The following is a 19,661-nucleotide window of genomic DNA, read 5'->3' on the forward strand; positions in this document are numbered from 1 at the left end:
TAGTTGCTCCACCCATCTTTATTCCGTTTTAAGCGCATGAATGGGATATTTGGATTTATAAAAGTCTTTCTAAATGTACGGCTAAGTAAAATGTGACTAAAGTGGATGAATGAACAACATTTTTAAAAGCATTATAATAGTATCACATTGCAGCAAGAGCTAAAGAAGAAAAAAAACATGAATTACTTCATTAGGTTCCAGTGAGGTTATCAAAACTGCATTGGGTTCATACAATAATAATAATAATAATAATAATAATAATAACAATAATTCATCAGAAAACAAGGACTAATGATATTACTGGAATAAAATCAGGTACAAAAAACCCAAAACGTTTCCACCATGAAATCAATGATAATTTCGTTCATGTTAACACTCCTTTTGTGCTTCTTCCTCAGTAGAGCTGTAGCCACAAGTCAAATAATAGTTTCTGAAATGTTTTTCTGTAGTCTCTCTCATATAATTCTTGTCACAGTGTATATACGGGTGGGAGAATACAAAGACATGAGTCCAGCTACTGTTTGCTGTTATCATCACATTCCTGAGCTGTGCATCTCAATACATTTGCTCCCCCAAAAAATGCACGTTTTTGACAAGATGCAGTTCATGGAAGCCAGACGTGGTTTTTTTTTTTTTTTTTTTTTTTTTTTTGGTAGCGGTGTGGTTAAAAAATAAATACTGATTCTGCATGTCACAACGTTGAAAGAAATGTGTGTCATTCTTCAGTCCGGCATGAGCATTTCCCTCCAGTTGAAGCTGTGATTGGGTCCATGTGTCAAAGGCAGGATGGGGGGGTCAACCAGTTGCCACACCCCCGTCTCGCCCATTTCTTCACAAGCACAAAATCCCAAGTAGGGAATCTGTCAAAATGCACAGAGCAGATGCACCGCTGTGTTATTGAGGGAAAACAATGAGACATCTTATTCCATGTGATGTAATCGGCATCTGTCCGACCTTTCGCACAACTTGCACAAAGTCCTTGGAGTTTTGTGGGCTGAGTCCTTGTATCTGGCGAGTGCAGGCCTCCAGGGAGGACGCATGGGCCACAATCAGAACCTTGTTTCCTGTATGAAAGAGGTAGAAGAAGAACCAAAGTCCACTGACACCATTGTTCAATTGCTGGTGAATGACACTCAGCAATTCATCATACATTTGCAAAATGAATGCTGACAAAGCACAGTGGCCACATTTATAGTGGCTGTCGGAAAAATTATATTTAGTGTGAGAGCAAGAGTCCACTGTACCCAGATTTTTGCACTCTGATAGGATTTCTCGAGTCACTTGGAAGCTCCGGCTGATGTAGGTGTCATAGGACTCAGAAACCACTAGCTTGTTTACGGGTACATGAGGTCTAAGGAAGAGGAACATAAAAAATATGGGAAGGGAATATGTTAATATGCTCAAGTTCCAGCATAGTCTCTGTGTCAGGGTTTTCCAGATTATCTTTATCGTATGATTATGTTGGAATGCAACCTGTGATAAATAACCTAGCTTGTCCCATCCTACACAAAGTCGTAAAACACCCCATGCTATGTTTTGACAAGAGGTCAAGGGCTTTCTCTATTCAGTCCACTCTTACCCCCACTCTGTTTTTCTTAATAAATATGCTCTTGCAGGAGGGAGAGTCAGACTTCATTCGATCATCGCTGTACTTACAGCGACGAATGGACTCTCCACCTGCAGGTGTCTAAAAGGACTTATTTGTCTCCCGTGTGGTTCTAGCAAAATAAGTTGGAGTGAGCACAACTCTAACACTCTGTACCTGTATGTTGTGTCCACACTCAAATTGGCAGCAGCCAGCTCTGTTGGAGGAATCCAGGTGGGTAAACAGGTGCCTGAAACCCACTTGGTCCATTCAAAAAGTCCAGGCTCCACACGGATTTTTGTCTTCCCCTCCTGTTGGAGACCTGAAACATAAAATCCCACAAAGAAACTTTCAGAGAAGACTTCCCAGAGAATCGAGGTCACGTTCAAATGTAGTATGTTAGTATTGGAGGAGTCCTACCCTGCAGAATGTGCTGAGCGGTCTGGACGCACCGAAGTGAAGGAGAGCAATACACAAAGTCTATTGTGGTATGGCTTTCCAACAAGGCTTCACCTGAGATAGGGCAACAATATTCTAATTATATCTGCAAGAACTCCCAATGCCTGTATGTGACTTTTTTTTTTTTTTTTTTTTCAAAACAGAACTAACCTACAAGACGGGCCTGGGATGAGCCAAACACAGTAATTGGACAATCTTTATCATAGTCTCTGTGTCCGTTGCTTCTGGTTGGCAGGCTGGATGGCATGTTGAGATTTGAGCGAACATATCTGCCTACACTCAAAAGAATCAAAGTTAGTGGCTACCATATACAAACTTCCCTCTGTTCCCTCTGCGTACATATACCTTTGGCATCAAAGCACTGAGTGACCCAGTGTTTCCCAAATACAACATCCATCCTCTCCCCGTGTCGGCACACAAACAATCTCATCTTGGACAGAGAAGACTGACCAGCTCCCCGTGTTACCTGGAAAGAAAATGGAAGGTTGAATGATTACTTCAGTAATCAAGAGGGGTATTCCAAACCCTTTGTCTATCTAGTCAGGAGGTAATATGTGTGAAATTTCTACAAGACCGACAATCTCTTCTCTGGTCTCTTCTCAAGGTTTCTCATTTCCCCTAGTAGGAGTTCTGAGTTTTTCCTTGCCATCCTGGGAGTTTAAGATCAGGGAATGTTTGAGAATAATTGTCAACTTTTGCACATGTTGTCCTGAATGTTGTTAGCTACCTAAATGTTGTACAGAGGGCGAGATGTATCGGAGTCAAATTCCTTGTTTGGCATGCTCAAACATGGCAAATAAAGATTGATTTGATTTGATAAAGGAATACCATACCTGCATGGGAGGACAGAGGCCACCGAGGCTTGGGGGATCCACCAGACTGTCAAGAAGACTATCAGTGTGCTGTTCATCAAACAGTAAGCCACCTAGGGTGCTGCCAGCATTAGACGGGGAGGTGTAATTGAGAATGGAATGAGACCTGAGGATTGGACAAAAATATCTTTCAACATTATGTCGAGAGGCGTCACGGACGAGTAGGACGTATCTAACAATTAATTGTGTTATACGTAGTCTTTATTAGAGCACAGGTTATGCTATGCATTGGCACAGGCCGTAAGGTTCTTATCATGAAAGAGAAAGCAAACACTTGTGTGAGGTGCTCATTCTTACCCATGAACAACCCAAGTGTCAGACTCATCAGCGCGGCTGACGTAATTTTCAGGCAGCAGGCCGGACAGCCCCGTGCCCAGGGACGTGCCGTAAACCCAGCCCTCACTGGCACTGCTTTGCTCCATAGGTGACATGAAGATGAAGTCTCCAGGCACCAGTTCGAGCTCGTCATCATTTTGAGGCACATAGGGATACATGACCTGCAGTGTCTACATGAGAAAATCAGTCGTAAATAATTCAGATATAGTGGACTAAATGCAGACATTTGAAAGGCCACAGTGAACCATCGGACACATTCCTACCTCATGATTGGCAAAGCGAATATCCCGGGAGAAGAGCACAGCTAGCCAGTCGCAGCCTGACGACACATCTACGTTTTTGGCCAGCTTTTCTAAAACTGGAAGATGGCTGCCTTGGAAGTGGTACGCCAAGGTGACATGCAGTTGCTTCTTATGGTGCTCAACATGCACATCTGGACAGAGAAAATGTGCTGACAGGTGACATCTATGCAATTTTCCGTTTTTACTTACAGTGCATTAAAAAATAAATCCATAAAAAAAAAATCTACCTGCTTTAGTTTCTGCTTCATTTGCAAAATCGGCTGCAAAACTCTTCAGCACCTCCGCCACCTGCTCCTCCACAAAGAGCCCAATGAAGGTGGTGGACGTGTACAACTCCAGGGGAAGGGGCATGGGTATACGACCTTTCCACTTAGCAACAGAGGTCTGGAGGGCATCTGACAGAGCCTCTACTTTCCCGTCGGCACACTGTATAGTAGAATTGACAACAACAAAAGCCGTCAAATCCGGGATGAAGAATTACAAGGGGATGAGTTAATCCAAAGTCTTGACGCTTCGATAAGCCTTCACAATTTGACATGAGATTGAGACTGACCATGAAAAACTGGCAGAGGGTGATGTGGGGGAAGATGTTGTGTGCCTTATTTTTGCCACATGAGAGGCGAGATTGCTGCCAGAAGAGCGAGAGCTGCTGCAGCAGAGGACCACTGGGTCGCAGATACAACACATATTCCCGAGGCAGAGGGTCATCCAGGAAAGGGTCATCCACATGCGAAAAGAGCCTGCACACATACAAAATGGCAACAAGAGTTAAAAATAGAAAAATGGCCCAAAAGACTATTTAAAATCAAGGACCGTACGACTATGACTATGAGAGCAGTGTCACTTCCGCAATTTGCTTACCATTGTTGAACTTTAGTCACATTCCAGTGGTGAATTAGTAATGGGTAAACCGGCAACGTGTGTGTGCGTAAGTGTGTGTGCGTGAGTCTCACCAGTCACAAGCTGCCTGGACGTTTTTCCCTCCTGTCGAAACCAAAGCTTTCAATCTGCAAAGACACAAAGATCAAGAGAAAACTCAGTCACAAAATCAATAGAGCCTCTTCCGGCCAAAGTTTATTAGAGGGAGATTGAAAAAAAAAAAAAGAAGAACACAAATCCCAAGAGAGAAGTCAAATGACAAGATGTAGTCTCAATAATTCATACCAGGAGGGCCAAAAACAATAGTGACGGTGAAAACATAGAAAACATTGATTTGGATGGAACACAGAAAATTTTAGGGCTAGGTTGCAATATTGAAAATGTTTTTCAAACACACTGCCAGCCAACATGTCGAGATAATCTTACTTATTCTTTCGTTCTCTTGGGGGGAAAACACAAGTATGCAATTAAACGTTTTTCATGGAATGTCTTCTTTTTAAAACTTGGTTTTTAATGACTGAAAATCCCCAAAATGAAATTTGTTTCTTAACTGGTGCACATGTGTCCAGTGTCGATTGTGTTTTGGCCCCCTTGTGAATCACATCTGCCATTTAATCCTTTAAATCTTTTTTTCCGAGATGAATGCTTTAGTTGTATGTGCTCCACATAGTAAAAGCAGCCATGCACCAACTGTCCTTAATAGATACACACACCAAAGTCTTTTCCCTTGCCCTTAGCAAAAATGAGCATGTTATTTATAAACTGCATTTCCTGTTCACAGCTAGACAAAGATGAGTTGAGGGGGGAAAAAATACCTCTGGATTATGTTTGACTTCCACCTAGAAGTGACCATGATTAGATCAAACAAGAGTTGAAAGTGTCATTCATTCCACCAACATGTGGTAACATTTCAGTTACACATTTAACATAAAAGACCTGTTTAAGTTCTCTGCCTATCCTTTTGTCAGCTGTCTTAGCAGAATATGACAGTGTCAACTTAGACTGTGCATTTGTTTCTGTTTTTTTTTTTTTTAGTCACAATACAGAGGGTCATAAGAACTCAGGGCATCAAAACAGCTTGATACTTCCATCGCCTACGCATGAATGTGTTAAGCAACAACTTGAGGGCCGCTCCATGACTCAGCTCTCAAGACAAATGGTCATGATTGTCAGATTTAGCTATTAGTTTAACTATCAACTTCAGGACATGCCTGTATGTAACAACCAAGGAAGATGACTTTTCTCGCTTCATTATTTCTGGAGCACACATTCAAAGTCACATGTTATAACGGAGCGCGTCTGAGACACCATAAAGGAAGTGAGTGGGACATTGTGTGGGTGAAGTGTGTTGTTTTATGTTCCCACTTTTTATTTGACAAACGTGACTTGACATTATCTTAAGCTCAACACGAATAAGAAGCATTTTGGAGGAAAGCTGCAAAATGTATCACTTCAATCTAGAAATAGAATAATCATTAAACAAATGCAAATTCATCATGTTGATGATTGTCTTTCTTATGTAATTGTTTAAACAATCTGGATCTTCAAACTGTTCAGCACCTGTGTCATTTTGTCTTGTTTGAAAGTGTGAGACATTGCAGCGTCTGCCTCAGTTGCCCTCAAACCACCGTCGCAACAGAGAAGGTCACAAGCCACTTCAGGAAATGGGCAACTTCCGCTTCGACGCCTTGAATCCAAGCTCAGAGTTTGCCTGCAGTGGAATGTACCTCATGCATGCAGAACTTTTGTATCGGGAATAGTATCGTGGTACTATTTGTACATATTTGTGCTCGTAAGTGGCCCTAAAGAAAGCTTATGGTTTCGGGGCGTCCCTCGTACATTAGAAACTAGTTTGTGTAATTTTCCATCCACTTACCAATCTTTTCAGTGATCCAACCGAATACCAGCTACATTGTTGATTTATTAATGTGAATTAAAAAATAACACCAACACTCAAGAAGCAAAACAGTGATGAAATATAAATGGGAACAGTTTTCTTCCGGACATTGGTCATGACCAGTGAACAGAGTTGCTTGCAGCTCCTATCAGATTGCACCGGTCAATTCTTGAATGACTCAGCAACGATATCACTCGATTTAACAGAAGGGTTGATTCTCGTACACGCGGGTATTTATGCGTCTGTGTGTGTATTTGCGTTTCATACTCCCACCCTCCAATACAATAAAGGCCTTGTTCCCTGAAGCTAGGCCCTGATGATAGATTTTTCTGTTATTGCCTCGCAAACTGCCATTTTGGAAATAACCTGGTCACAAAAAGGGAAATTTTACCACTTTTCACTGTAAGATTTATTTACGCAAAATGGCAGTCAGTTTCAGCTTGTGCATGACAACACAAACTCTCTTTAATTCACAAATAATAATTCATTTAACAATTTTCTCTCTTCCAAACTGGCCATGGCAACTGGCTTCTTGAAGGTCACCACACTGAGTGGCCCACTTGATTCGTTCATTCAAAAAATTTTTTTTAAACTTTTTGTAATTCTTTACACATCACTGGTAATAGTATACTGTAAGCATTCCACAAAAAATGACAAAAATCTTGGGGAAAAACATGAAAAATCCAAAATGTGAAAACAGGGGGGGAAAAAGAAAGTACAGTAATCCCTCGTTTTTGACTGGGGTTACGTTCCGAAAAGAACCCATGATAGGTGAAATCCGTGAAGAAGAAACCTTTATTTTTTTTCCACCATTATTATACAGCTATACCATTGAAACCAAGGAATAAAACTTGATTTCAGGTCCAAGCATTTGTTTAACAAAGTGAAGTAAACACTTTCTTACAAATAACTACAGTAAAATAATAATTTTAATCATCAATACGAAGTACATACTGTATAGTAGGACAAATTGTGACTCACGCCTATTTCACTGCACCTCTCTGACTGTGCCGCTACGACATGACTCCGCTCTGTAGTGTCTTTTTCTTCTATAGCCATAACACAGTGCACTGCGAAAAAAAAATCCGTGAAGCAGCGAGGCCGTGAAAGGTCAACCGTGATATAACGAGGGATTACTGTATACAGGGGTCGACTTTTTTAGTTTGTAATGTCAACAACCACCACTAGATGGCATAACATGTCTTAGTTACTTGCAAGATGAGTAGGCCTAACAGTTTTTGCAGATATGATATGCAGGAGAAATATATAAAAAATAGTATATATTATATAATTATATACTATACATGTAAAATTTTCAGAGAGTTCACCAATTTGAAAAAATGCAAGAGCAAAAGTTGGTTTGGTGTTCAGCGGTTTTGTGCCATGCTTGGAGTCATTTTTATGTAAAAGAGCCCTTATGCAATGGGGGAAAGGTGAGCTAGTCTATTCCAGGAGCGTTTGAGTCAAAGGTGGGGTACACTACACTGGACTGGTCACTAATCACAGGGCACATACATACAAACAACCATTCTTTCATTCACACACATGGACAATTTAAGTCCTCAATTAGCCAAACATGTGTGTTCTGGGGATGTTGGAGGAAGTCAAGAAAACATGCCTATGACTTCATCCGATTTCAAAAAAGATCGAGCCTTTGTTGTTTGGAGTACATACTGAGAAATCAAACCACTGTACAGATGCTCAACCTCAATTTTCAATGACCTAGAAACAAACCACAGCTGCATTCAGAGGAAAACACTTTACTCATTTATGGGATTTTTAACACCATTACATAACCTCCATATTTCATTCAAACAGGGCTTGTTTCTTGGCAACCCAACCCTCTCAAAGATGAATGGAGTGGAAAATAAATATTTGAGCAGGAGCCACTGAATCCAAGAGAGACTGGCAAGTGCAACATCTGGGTCACACAATACAGCATCATCTTTCTGCAGGAGTGCAGCCAAAGTCCTAAACGCCACATTAAAAACGTAGTACATATAGAACAGTAGTTCTGAGGATTAGTGTTTGTGTGCGTGTGTGTGTGTGTAGTGGTGCAGTGTACTCACGCCCTGGTCTTTGGGAAGCCCATGGACAGCAGCACGTCCAGAGTTGACCCATGTTTGACGGTGCCTACACGAGTCTGGCGCTGTCTCCGCGGGGTCACTTTGGCGTAGAGTTCCTCTTTAGCTGCCATCATTTACTGCTCCAACGGTATGCACGATTCTCTGACGTATTTCATTTCATTTAATTCAAAAACGGTCTATTTTACGCCCAAAAAAGATGGGAAGTCTCATGGGTCTTAAGTTAGGTGCAACCACGGAGATCGCAGCTCGGGTCAGCCATGCCGAGTCACCTGGACTGTTTGGGCCAGCGGTGGTCGCGAGCTACCGTACCCGGCCGCGGAGAGGAACATATCGGGGTCGAACTCGCCTCTCGCATCCGGTCCGCCGGATGACAAATCAAATGCAACTAAAATGCTAGCTTCGTTCCTTCCACCGCGGACTTGTCCCCGGGAGGGAGGCAGATCCTGTGCCTGGAAGACAAAAATCGGCGACCCGTCGAGTCAGATAGCCAGTGAGGCGCTGTAGGACGCCCATGAGCTCGCTCGTGGAAATGACAGCATCGTGATAAAGAACTACAACGCTATTATTCAGATGGGTTTGAGGCGGTGTGATGCAGATCCGATCTGGGGGCGGATGGTGGAAAGAGTGGTTCACACTTCCTGTCTTAGGGGGCGTCAATGCGCATGCGTAAACGAGACCACAGCAAATACAAAAACATTATCGGTTGCCATAGTAAAGAAGCAATTTTTTGGTAATTTGGTCACCCTTTTCTTGTCTCAGTAACCTGTTTATATTGTAAAGTGTTTAAAACATTACATGTTTGATTAGACAATTTATTCAAAACATCTGGCATGTACTGTATTTACCATCATACTGCGTCATGATGCTGGAAACGAATATTTAGTTGAAATTACAGATCACTACTGTTGAGACATCAGCAGACTAACACATATGAAAACATTTTATTTACTTTTACCGAAAAGTTACATAGTTAGGTAAATCCATCACTCCAAACGCAGCAAAAATGTGGAAAACTTGCAAGATTTCCCAATAAATATTCAATAAAACAGATATTGCATTAATTGATACTCTATCATCTGTCTATATCAATGCTGCAAGCGCATGATTGTTGGAGGATAAATTACCAGAAAGTACAACCAATCTTCAAGAAGAGTTCATAGCTGTGATAAGACTAAAAGTCAATATCAAGATTAAAAACAAAAAAGTAAAAATATAACAATGCGCATCTCTCAAACACTAGTACTGTGCTTTTCACAGGAAATACAATCACAGTTCGGGACAAATACAGTACATTACCCTGTTTTCATTATTTTAACGAATGTATTTCTCAAACTGGAGTCATAGACAAACAGAATTTGAGAACAAATGTAACAAGTTAATTTCTGGAAGAATTTTTACAGTATTTTCGATGGAATGTTAAACTAACAAATTACAAAATGTCAGTCACACCAAAGGCCAGTAAGAATGATTTCGGCACAAATAAAAAATAACATATTTACAGAAGGTTGCAAAAAAAAAAAAAAAAAAAACAGTTTGAGAGAGCTTTAGATCATATAATATAAAAATTGCCAGGATGACATGTAAAAACCACAAAAGGTCACACTAAAACAGTTAAAACCAGCCATGACTGTTGCTTGCAGACTATACAACAAATGATGACTTCTGCTTGAACTCACCCTATGAACACAAACAAATAATTTATATGATATACAGTATTTAAATTTTCCCGTTTGGATCTAAAACTGATTAAATAAAAGCAAAATCAACATTTGCAGGCATTTACAGAAAACAGTTTTGGAATTTGCCAGGCAGTGTCATACTTACATCATCATCCTCACCGCCATACATAGAAGGTGGCTGGTAGACCACGTTGGTTTTTGGCTTGCTGCAAGACACATTTGAGAAACAGAACCATTTCAAACCAATTGTGGTGGTGTGTGTGTGTGTGTGTGTGGGGGGGGGGGGGGGGGGGGGGGGGGGGATAAATTGATGTAATCAACTGTGCCTAATAAAAATAAGAAAATACTCTTACCTTTCAGTCATTTCTGTAATCAGAAGGAAGAATACCAAGTCATCAAGCTATACAAACTACAATGCTCTCTTCTGCTCATGATCTCACAATTATCACAAACATTGATACAGGATAACAATCCAAAGAAGGCAGCTGTGTACTCACGGGGCAGGTATCCTTTCTTGTGAGCATACCAAATTCCCACAATGAGCAGGGCGAGAAACAGGAGACCCACGATTACCCCAGCAACAATGCCCCCGGTGTTAATGTCACCTTAAAGAATAAAATTGTGGTAAAACGTCATCTGGAGGTTCTTTTACAACATTAACATTAAGCATTGTCCGGCACCAAACTGCATAAGGTGCACTTACTGACTTCCATATTCACAGCTCTACAGCGCTGTGGAGGACCAGCGTTGTTGAAAGCCTCACAGAAGTACTCTGCTGTATCTGTCTTTCTGACAGCGGGGAACTCCTGTGAAAATATAAGAAAACTGGTTTTCGAGAGAGTGCTCGAGGTTGAAATGGTGAAGACAGCAGAGCGTCGTAGCTTACCAGGTTTCCATTGGCCGAGTTCAGCACATAGGTGCTATTCTGGAAGCCGGACATCTTGCGAGGCTCAGGTGGCAGAAGAACATTGTTTCGGTACCACCTGTATTGGGGAGGGGGTGAGCCATCTCTATCGTGGCAGGAAAGAGTGGTACTCTTGCCGGTCGTTATGGAGGAGGGAATCCTACACAAGGGTGGCGAGGGAGGCACTGTGGGGAAATAATGCTGTTTTCTTTAGCATCACTCACCCAATGCATTGAAATTATATTGCAAAACAATTTTACTCCATTATCTGCAAAACAGCTAAAATGCCCATGGAAATATTTACCAAGAACTGTGAGCTTCACCCGGGCCTCCCCAAATTGGCTGTTAACACCAGACACCTCACAGTCATACACGCCGTTATCCAAACGGGTCACTTTACTGAATCTTAGATTGCTGCCATATATTGTCACCCGGTTGCCATACGATGCTGTGGGAAAAGTTGCACATTAACCGCCACGCACAATGCACGTCACTGCCAGCTTGCCATGTAGCATGCTTCTTTGTTATTGATTAACAGCGGTGGGTTCCTGATGGCATCGGGGAGTAGTGGGGAAAGTTGGAGATGAAAAATGACCGTTTGGTACTGCTAAACATGTATCAAGTATATTTGGCCAAGCAACATTGGAAATATTTAGTGTCAAAACAACTTACATGTGGTTTTGCCGTTATAATAGATATATTTCTGTGACCCTGTAAGGTCTTTGAACTTCCACTCCACCCTGGCACTTTGACCAAAGTCCGCAGAATATGAGCATGTCAGATCAACCCCTGAAATAGTAGTAACCACAATAAATAAAAACACTGAGAAGTTTCAACAAACAAACACCTAAATGTGCAACCACTTGTTGACTGATAGAGCTCATGTGGCAATATTAAAACTGCCCTCAAATATGTTAAAACTTACCTTCATTTTCTTTCACTTCCACGTTTGCATTGGATGTCGTAACTGAGAAGCTACTTACACCTGTTGACACAAATACAAAACATGGGTTCATGTTGTTATGACGTCACTGCTCTTACATGGAGGGAAGGTCAGCTGTTACTTAGAAGAATATGAAATATTGGACTGATTACAAGATCAAATCACAATCACCCGCCACTGATGAGAAAAGTTTGAAGGCCGCTTGTCAGACTATGGGCCGACAGGTGACTGACTGTGGCAACAAGCCTACAGGGCGTAGGCACGGAAAAATGTTCCACTTGCTCCAAGTTGCTGAAGCAGCATCGAAACTGTAACAATCTAAATGAAACTATGTTTTAATGGGGAATGCCAAACTAAAACTTACCAAAAAAACCTCCAATAACAGTGTGAAAAAGTATTTCTTTATTGTGTAATGTAGGAAGGGAATCAGTTTTAAAGAAATATGAACATGTTTTAATTTAATGGTTTTGGTATGGGTGTAGAAGCGGCGTAGAACTGCACTGCATCATAGGGAGAACAGTTTCTAATCATTTGGTTAACTTGTCTAGCTACATGTCAAGAAAATTACCACTTTTGTAAATTAGTAAAATACCTGATATCATTCAACACCGAGAACATTTAATTCTTCGCACAGAGGTTCCTATTGTTGTGACCAGAAAAGCGTGACGACATCATGCATATCGCATTGTTGGGATTCAGAACCGGTTTCAAGTTTGAGTTGACGAAATAATTTAGTTCCACAAAGATTGTGCGAGTCCGAGATGTAGACTCTAAAAAGTAGATATACGGGAGTGTGAATTGTTTTTGACTTCCTCAACAGAAGAGAAATATGCAGGGCCGCATTTTGAAGATCAGTTTAACGCTTTAAAATTCTTAACGTAGTCTTTAATTCGCGATTGTATGTCAGGCTAACAACCACATAAATGTTTTAAACATTAAAAGAAAAAAAGTCGCGAAAACAAATTAGTAAGTAACTTACCTGTCGTCGCAAAGAAGAGCGTCGAAACCAAGCAAGCAAAAAACATATTTGCGCTTATCTTTGCAGTTTGTTTTACTGCGTTCCTCCGTCTGGTTGAAAAGGAGATCCAAAAAACAGAACTACTTAAACTAACTCAGACAAGAATTCCTAATCGTGTGTCGTGTAGTTTCGGCTGAGATGGACGACAGAGGCCTCCTCAAATAGACTCCACCTGCTTGGTCGGGTTCAGGTGACAAGCGCGCACCTCACTTCCGGTGGGGGGGGGGAGGGGGGGAAGTCGCTCAGGTGCAAAGACGGTGCAAGTCATGCCGTACAACAGGTTTGACAACGACTCAGCACCTGTGGAATTGCTGGAAAAAGAAAACGTGTGGGTTGCAAGTTTTCATCAGCCTTAACTGATTACATGTCAAGATTCTGAATGATTATTCATTTATTATTATGGTAAACGATGGACACAAAACAAACATTGTAATATACTTTGGATGATAAAAAAAATATAATAATCCATAAACACCGCCATGACTGATACAATACTAAACTTCCTGTATAAACAACTAGCTTATTAACTGTCAGACAACCATCTGTGCTTTGCTTTATTGATGAACCATTATTTGTAATCCCAACTGTAGTTGGCATGTCTTCTCTTCACCGTACACATATTATAAATCCAAACATGGCAGGTTTCATGCAATAGCACTTTTCGTCATGTGCTCGTAACAGCAGCTATAGGATCATGTAAACATTCTTGATTTATCTACATACCTTATGCATGCATTTGAAGCCTATATAACTTTTAGACTAATTATTGTTTGGCTGAGTTGGGCGGATGTCTTGCATCACTTGGTTAGGGCAAGCTGATTATATCACTCCTGAGCTAAGATTCTCTCATGATGCAGAACAGAATCACTATACTGATTCATTTAATTCTACAGAATATATCACATTTCACATCTATATTCCTGAGATCGTGCTTGAACTCAGCTGAGGCTACAGTAAATGCAATTGTATTTTTGCACACTAAGCTTAGATATGACTTGATGCTGCATGTGCAGTCAGAGTCCAGTGACAGCCACCTAATGATCGGGCAGAGCAGCTTGGGTATGGCGTTCACAGCCAGTCAAATTCGAGCACCATCGGAAGTGTCATCAAGGTCAAGAGTAGGCCACTGCAGCTTTGTAACAGGACACTCCAGGCAGAACAGGGGAGGAGGAGCTCTGCAATAAGAATGGAGAAAATTTTTTGAATGGGATGTTAACGATATGTTAACGGCTATGGAAACTTACTTTTCTCCACCACCGAGGTTTTGGATGCAGTTGCTGAGTCGGCCAGTTTGATGTTGCAGGTGAAGTTGGACTTGCCATTTGGCAGGTTTTTAAACAGCAGCCGGCAGATGTTGCCAGGGAAGATGCGGGCTTTGGCTCTGTGCTTGTAGGGGGCATGCTGCTCCTCCTCCGGGTTGGTCGTGTCCAGGAGTCTTTCCCCTTGTGTGTACTTGCAAAATACTTCGGGTGACTCAGCGGGAAGCGAATATTTGCAATCCAGCCTGACGTGGTTCTCATTTATCGAGCAGTAGGATACTTGAATCACCTTCTGAGCTGTCGCAAAGCCTGCAATGCAAAGACATGCAATGACAAATTCAGAAAAAGATAACTATCACAGAAACACACTCAGTTTAGAAAAGATGTCATGTATGACCTTACCAAATAAAAGAATTGCGGTAAGGAAGAACATTTTTGCAACTATCCTGGAAAAAAAAACACTGAAATTAATGTACACATGCATAGCTTCAAACGTATCATTTGATAATATTTTCGTTCCAATAATGCTGAGTGAATTCCGGGAAGATGAGCTGGGCTTTATTTTCAAAACAAATGTGTGACACTATTTGGAAGAAGTAGGTGCATTGTAGCCTTACTTCTCATGCTGTGCAGTGAAGAGCTAGAAAGTTCACTGGACACATGCCAACAGTGATGCATTCCTTTTCATAACCACACCTACAAATTCTGATTATTGGCCAACTTCAAACTCATCAGCGAGCCTTACAAATGAACAATCAGTGTGTAGATAAATTCGACTGATATTTTTTTCTGAATGTAGTTTTAAATAGCATTGCAAACTCATTCAGATCATAATTTGCATTCAAAAGTCCATGCAGAATCATTTATGCCATAAAAGTCCGTTCTTTACCCAAAATAAGATTCTGCCAAACAAAAAAAAAAAAATAGCGTATGAATTATCCTCACCTTGTCTGATGCAGTTTTATTGCTCTCCTCAGCGCTCTGCAGTGATGCCAGGGGTTGTTACAGTAGAGGTCGGCTCCGAGAAGAAACACAGGCGAGAAAAAGGGAGGGGGACAGTGAGGGAGGGGGAGAAAGGGCTGCTCCACTCCAGTTAAGGGACATTTATCAACATTACATAGGCATTTATTGATTTTTTTTTCTCACACCGTCTTTTATCAGAGGACAGAAGTTGATCAGCTGACACGCTTCATTGGCTGTACTGTAGATCCTCATTTCATGCTGGGAAATGTACAGCAGGTTCTTGTGGCCATTTAATCATAATTTAATGCACACTTCATCATAATTTTCCCGCAATTCAGCTCTACCTGTTCAACATAGACACAAAATGACATGGCAAAAAAAATATTTACCCTATTGTCTCCCTACTGCCGTAAATGTGCTGTACCTCACTATACTTTTGTAGTGTGAGTTTTTTTTATGATCCACTTGTTCTGCTGTGCTGTTATTTGTCTCTTGGGCAATTCATTGCCTTTTTTTAAAGCAACTGATGTGTGACACTAATAAAAGAAAGGTGCAGCTAGAAATTATTCAGCACAGTGACATTGACTGCCATAAAAATCTCTAATGAGGGCGGTGTGCACACCCCACGCCCCGACCATCGGCAATTTTTGCAAATTGCATATTTTATGTGCAAAATTTGCATTAAAACCAGTGTGGACATTGTTTTTAAATATCAAGGACATTAACGCTAAACACATTACATCCTCTGTGGCACATTCTGTGCACACTGCTCATCCATCTCTTCAAGGACATTTGCTGAACACCTCCCTTGCCAAAGTAGTCTCAAAGGACATTGGCAGCGGTGTTGCAGACCTCTCAAAGACACAAACCCCAGCAGCTAATTAAAGCAGTTCTGCAATGTACTGTATGATGCAATTTAGATTGTGTTAATTCATGTCACTACTCACAAAAATCTTGTCCATTGAGTTAGTAAAGGGACTAATCATAAAAAAGGACTAAAAGTAATGGTGGAAAAAATCATTTACAATCACAGATCGAACTGTCAACCAATATTTGGTTTGCTAAGTTGCCTTCAATTTCCTTCTTGTTCTTGGAGCATTTTACCTTCAATTTTGCCTGGATGAGTTTGGTGTGGAATAACCTCATCAAACACCTTAGTGATAAACATTCATGCACACACATTGCATAGTTGTTATTGCAGTCAAGAGGGACGCAACTTCATATTTTTTGAATGGATATAATCATTTGTTTCCATTCTATAAGCTTCTGACAATACAACTTCTAAATAATGTTAAAATATTGTCATTGATAGAACTAAAAAATAGTCGAAATACAAAAAACATTTCACTGCCGGGTCACATAACTTTTTTTTCCAGAGCTGTAATTTTTTCCTTATTAATCTTAACTATTTGCACATTGTCTTTAGCAAAAACAGTCTTCACACTCTTTTAGACTGCATTACAATATTTATCCAGCAGAGAGCGCTCGTGTCAAACTGCGGCATTACGCCACTGAAAATGGAATGTTTAGTAATACAGTATTTCTTTTAATTTCATTTTTGTGGTGTGGGCAGATACATTTATGCAAATACCTTCAAATAAAAGCACTATAAATACAAAGTATTGCATCAATCATTGTCAGTAGGTAGAAAGAGGGTCAATAAGATAAAGACAATTGTGCGTGTGCGCGTTTGTGTGCGCGTACGGATCCATCCAACTCGGAAGCAGCGCCCGTCCCTCGAAGCAGGTAGGACACTCAAGTTGTGCAATCCTGTTTTGAGATCCTGCGAAATATCCTGGCATTGTTTTTTGGGGGAAGTGCACGCACGGGGTTGGAGGAGGGGGGGGGGAGGTTTTAAGCCTGCACTGTAGTATGTGAGTATGCAGCTGGGTACTTTGCTGCAGTGCAAAGTCACTGCATGGGCGTCGTCACATCTGCAGCCTGCGCTGAGCCGCTATTTTTGGTGCTAGCGGATTCTTCCAAGGCCAAGATGATGCTGCATGTTGTTTTTCCTGCTGCTGTCACTGTTGTATTCAGGCAATTGTAGAACTAGTCTCATGAGGTCCCATGTTGGACTCTGTCTGCAGGTCCTGTGAAGGTTATTGATGTGATCTGGAATTCAGTGCACTATACTGAACACAAATGGCGCCTTACCTGCTCACCACAACATGCCTTCTCTTCACCAGGATCATAATAACACATCAGCAAACTCACAGTAAGTCCTATAATTTAATTTTCTCTGCTACGTGGGTGTGAATTTCAATGAATTGTTAAGGCAACAAGATTTAAAGACTGAATCCCAACATGTATGCTGTGAAAGAACAGAACGTTTAATCAACTTGCATGATGTTGTCATGACTAGATGTGAGTCCAAAGATGTTGGCGTTAAGATAAATTTGTGCCATTTGTTTGATTATGTTCCTGCCAAATGCAGTCTTAGCTGATTGGATGTTTGCAAAGGAGTGAAATCAGTAGCTAATGATGATGACATCATTCCCAAGAGCCTGCTTTCCAATGAAAACATTATTTCCACCTTATTCAATCGGACAATCAATCCCAACTGCATAACTGTGACTGAACCACATTCTTCTTCCGTCTGTGTCTCTCTAGTGAGTTCCTTGTACACGTTTCTTTTCCCTCCGCGTGGGCCGCAGATGTTTCCATGCCTGACTTATTTGGAGAGGAACATCAGGGTGGACTGTGAGTTTCCCGACGCCAACGAGATCCCGGGCCCCTACTGCGAGTATCGTCAGGATAGCAGGCTGGTGGGCAGCACCTACCCCAACGCCGTTATCTACGTGTCCATTGAGGACCGCAGGAGAAGCAACGTCAGCCTGTTTGCCCCAAACCTCTGCCGCCTCACCTGGGCGCCAATGGCCGACGAGAAACCTTACACATACACGTGCAGGGTTTACCAAGGCACCGGTTGGAAGGAGAACAGCATGGCTGTGCATCACCGTGAGTCAACTTCTTGCCAATTCCCCTCTTTCAAATAGAACTAAATGTCATATCACATTTTGCTCTGCTTGCAGGGTTTCTACCAATCTGCTCAGCAATCAGCGTGATGTTTGAATCTGCGCCGTGGCTTTTGTCAATAGTGATGTCACTTCCTGTGGCAATGGGGCTTTTGAATCCTTGAACTTTTCCTGACGGCACAATCGACCTGGTTTGTGGCTCACTTTAATGTTGAATCGATTTGAGATGATCATAATGTAGAATATTTCACAACAAAATACATCGCCGGAGCCTTATAGACGCAACATGATTTTTTTTTTCGATCTTACTTTCATTCCAGAAACATCATTATTTTTTTTATTTTTTGCCCCAGTGAACATGACAATTATCCTATACGAAGGTTATCTTAAAACCACATTCATTTTGTTTGTGGTCAGGATTTGCTTTGTTTTTATAAGCATGTCACAATCATCGATTAGGATATGAACTCATTATGTTTAGTAACACAAACATTGCATGTATTATGGATTGGAATGGATTGAAATGGATTAACCTTCAGCATATACACTTACTGGCCACATTATTCGACATGCCTGTATCAAAAATCTATAGAACGTTACAAACAGTATACACTTTTGCAAACTAAAACCAACATAATTAACAAATACATAAATACATCTCAGTGAGTGCCAATAGCTTTTGATCTATCATTTTAAAATTAGATATTTTGATAAAGCACATTTGATTTTAAGGTGTACCCAATCATGTGTCCAGTGAGTGTATCTGCACACTTACAAATTTGAGTTAGGGCTTAATACAGTTTAAAGTAAGTTATGAGCTTTCCTTTCATTTTAAATGCTGTTTCAAATGTATACTGGAGACATTTTAGCTTTGTCGTATTATAGTCATATCAGTAACACAACTATGTAACAACAAAGTAGTAACAACAACTTGCATTAGGATGCAAATTTTACAATGGAATTTTTCTTCAGAACATGTCAGTTTTAATATGTTACATTTCAGTTAACAGTCAGAAATTGACTGAAAATGTTGCCGTGTAAATGTAAACAGTAGTACCCATACGCTCTTCTTCTTGCACAAAAAAAATAGATAATGGTACACAAAATTACTTGAAAGTTTGGAAGATGATTGAATATTTCTTAATTTCATCCATTTGTGACTTCTTTTTAAACGTGTTTGCTATAATTCTTCAGGTTTGATGCTATATTATTTTCACATAAGCACTTTTAATCAAGATAGTATTTTTTTTTAAACACAGCTTTAACTATGTATTACCAAATACAGTATGTACTAAATGCTATAACAAAGTTAAAGCAATAAAGGTGTAAATCCACACATAGTGTTGTTTTTCTTTTTCCATATTTTGATATGGCACTCACTGTATGAGAGCAAAATTTCTCTTTTTTTTTTTTTTTGCACTTTGCTAATCTTGTTACGTGATTGATTACATGTTACATGATCCACTTCAAATTGGAAGCAATAGCATTTCGGGAAATAATTTA

At 40.6% G+C, this 19,661-nt stretch overlaps 4 protein-coding genes across 8 annotated transcripts; 1 reads left to right on the forward strand and 3 right to left on the reverse strand.

Annotated features, from left to right (window-relative positions):
* Positions 1–9,052, reverse strand: ubash3ba (ubiquitin associated and SH3 domain containing Ba). 4 transcript variants are annotated; one of them, XM_049742353.1, is made up of 14 exons: positions 8,400–9,051; positions 4,508–4,561; positions 4,108–4,294; positions 3,782–3,980; positions 3,516–3,703; positions 3,214–3,422; positions 2,878–3,022; positions 2,390–2,510; positions 2,195–2,317; positions 2,006–2,098; positions 1,763–1,907; positions 1,245–1,351; positions 955–1,064; positions 1–860 (listed from the first exon to the last, which is right to left on the reverse strand). In XM_049742353.1, the coding sequence occupies exons 1-14, from the start codon at positions 8,528–8,530 to the stop codon at positions 723–725; spliced, it is 1,950 nt and encodes a 649-aa protein (XP_049598310.1). In that variant the 5' UTR covers positions 8,531–9,051; the 3' UTR covers positions 1–722. The 4 variants fall into 4 exon arrangements, with proteins under 4 accessions (XP_049598310.1, XP_049598311.1, XP_049598308.1 ...); XM_049742354.2 differs by having other exon boundaries at positions 3,516–3,685; positions 8,400–9,050; XM_049742351.1 differs by having other exon boundaries at positions 955–1,351; positions 8,400–9,052.
* Positions 9,053–9,334: 282 nt separating this feature from the next.
* f11r.1 (F11 receptor, tandem duplicate 1) lies at positions 9,335–13,151 on the reverse strand. The gene is made up of 10 exons (XM_049742387.2): positions 12,923–13,151; positions 11,926–11,985; positions 11,673–11,789; positions 11,305–11,448; positions 10,983–11,185; positions 10,800–10,902; positions 10,594–10,701; positions 10,450–10,462; positions 10,242–10,302; positions 9,335–10,094 (listed from the first exon to the last, which is right to left on the reverse strand). The coding sequence occupies exons 1-10, from the start codon at positions 12,966–12,968 to the stop codon at positions 10,059–10,061; spliced, it is 891 nt and encodes a 296-aa protein (XP_049598344.1). The 5' UTR covers positions 12,969–13,151; the 3' UTR covers positions 9,335–10,058.
* Positions 13,152–13,501: 350 nt separating this feature from the next.
* Positions 13,502–15,283, reverse strand: thy1 (Thy-1 cell surface antigen). 2 transcript variants are annotated; one of them, XM_068653188.1, is made up of 4 exons: positions 15,166–15,283; positions 14,623–14,666; positions 14,206–14,529; positions 13,502–14,136 (listed from the first exon to the last, which is right to left on the reverse strand). In XM_068653188.1, the coding sequence occupies exons 2-4, from the start codon at positions 14,651–14,653 to the stop codon at positions 14,030–14,032; spliced, it is 462 nt and encodes a 153-aa protein (XP_068509289.1). In that variant the 5' UTR covers positions 14,654–14,666; positions 15,166–15,283; the 3' UTR covers positions 13,502–14,029. The 2 variants fall into 2 exon arrangements, with proteins under 2 accessions (XP_068509289.1, XP_068509290.1); XM_068653189.1 differs by having other exon boundaries at positions 14,623–14,661; positions 15,166–15,271.
* A 1,508-nt stretch (positions 15,284–16,791) lies between these two features.
* si:ch211-215c18.3 (uncharacterized) lies at positions 16,792–19,494 on the forward strand. Its single transcript, XM_068653231.1, has 4 exons — positions 16,792–16,929; positions 17,271–17,398; positions 17,794–18,141; positions 18,216–19,494. The coding sequence occupies exons 2-4, from the start codon at positions 17,326–17,328 to the stop codon at positions 18,320–18,322; spliced, it is 528 nt and encodes a 175-aa protein (XP_068509332.1). The 5' UTR covers positions 16,792–16,929; positions 17,271–17,325; the 3' UTR covers positions 18,323–19,494.
* The last annotated feature ends 167 nt before the right edge of the window (positions 19,495–19,661 follow it).

Source organism: Syngnathus scovelli, chromosome 15 (genome assembly GCF_024217435.2).
Source record: "Syngnathus scovelli strain Florida chromosome 15, RoL_Ssco_1.2, whole genome shotgun sequence".
In the NCBI taxonomy this organism is placed as follows: domain Eukaryota; kingdom Metazoa; phylum Chordata; class Actinopteri; order Syngnathiformes; family Syngnathidae; genus Syngnathus; species Syngnathus scovelli.

Bases quoted from the DNA above. Each gene is read 5' to 3' on its own strand.
- ubash3ba (XM_049742351.1), bottom strand. From the start codon at position 8,530: ATGATGGCAGCTAAAGAGGAACTCTACGCCAAAGTGACCCCGCGGAGA. The intron at 1,908-2,005 runs GTAGGACTCCTC...TTTATGTTTCAG, and splicing joins CGCTCAGCACATTCTGCAGG to GTCTCCAACAGGAGGGGAAG. The intron at 861-954 runs GTCGGACAGATG...GCATTTTGACAG, and splicing joins TTGTGCAAGTTGTGCGAAAG to ATTCCCTACTTGGGATTTTG.
- f11r.1 (XM_049742387.2), bottom strand. From the start codon at position 12,968: ATGTTTTTTGCTTGCTTGGTTTCGACGCTCTTCTTTGCGACGACAG. The intron at 11,986-12,922 runs GTAAGTTACTTA...TTGTGTCAACAG, and splicing joins GCTCTTCTTTGCGACGACAG to GTGTAAGTAGCTTCTCAGTT. The intron at 10,095-10,241 runs GTAAGTATGACA...TTGTGTTCATAG, and splicing joins ATGGCGGTGAGGATGATGAT to GGTGAGTTCAAGCAGAAGTC.
- thy1 (XM_068653188.1), bottom strand. From the start codon at position 14,653: ATGTTCTTCCTTACCGCAATTCTTTTATTTG. The intron at 14,530-14,622 runs GTAAGGTCATAC...TTTGCATTGCAG, and splicing joins TACCGCAATTCTTTTATTTG to GCTTTGCGACAGCTCAGAAG. The intron at 14,137-14,205 runs GTAAGTTTCCAT...TTCTTATTGCAG, and splicing joins AACCTCGGTGGTGGAGAAAA to AGCTCCTCCTCCCCTGTTCT.
- si:ch211-215c18.3 (XM_068653231.1), top strand. From the start codon at position 17,326: ATGGCGCCTTACCTGCTCACCACAACATGCCTTCTCTTCACCAGGATC. The intron at 17,399-17,793 runs GTAAGTCCTATA...GTGTCTCTCTAG, and splicing joins AACACATCAGCAAACTCACA to TGAGTTCCTTGTACACGTTT. The intron at 18,142-18,215 runs GTGAGTCAACTT...CTCTGCTTGCAG, and splicing joins CAGCATGGCTGTGCATCACC to GGTTTCTACCAATCTGCTCA.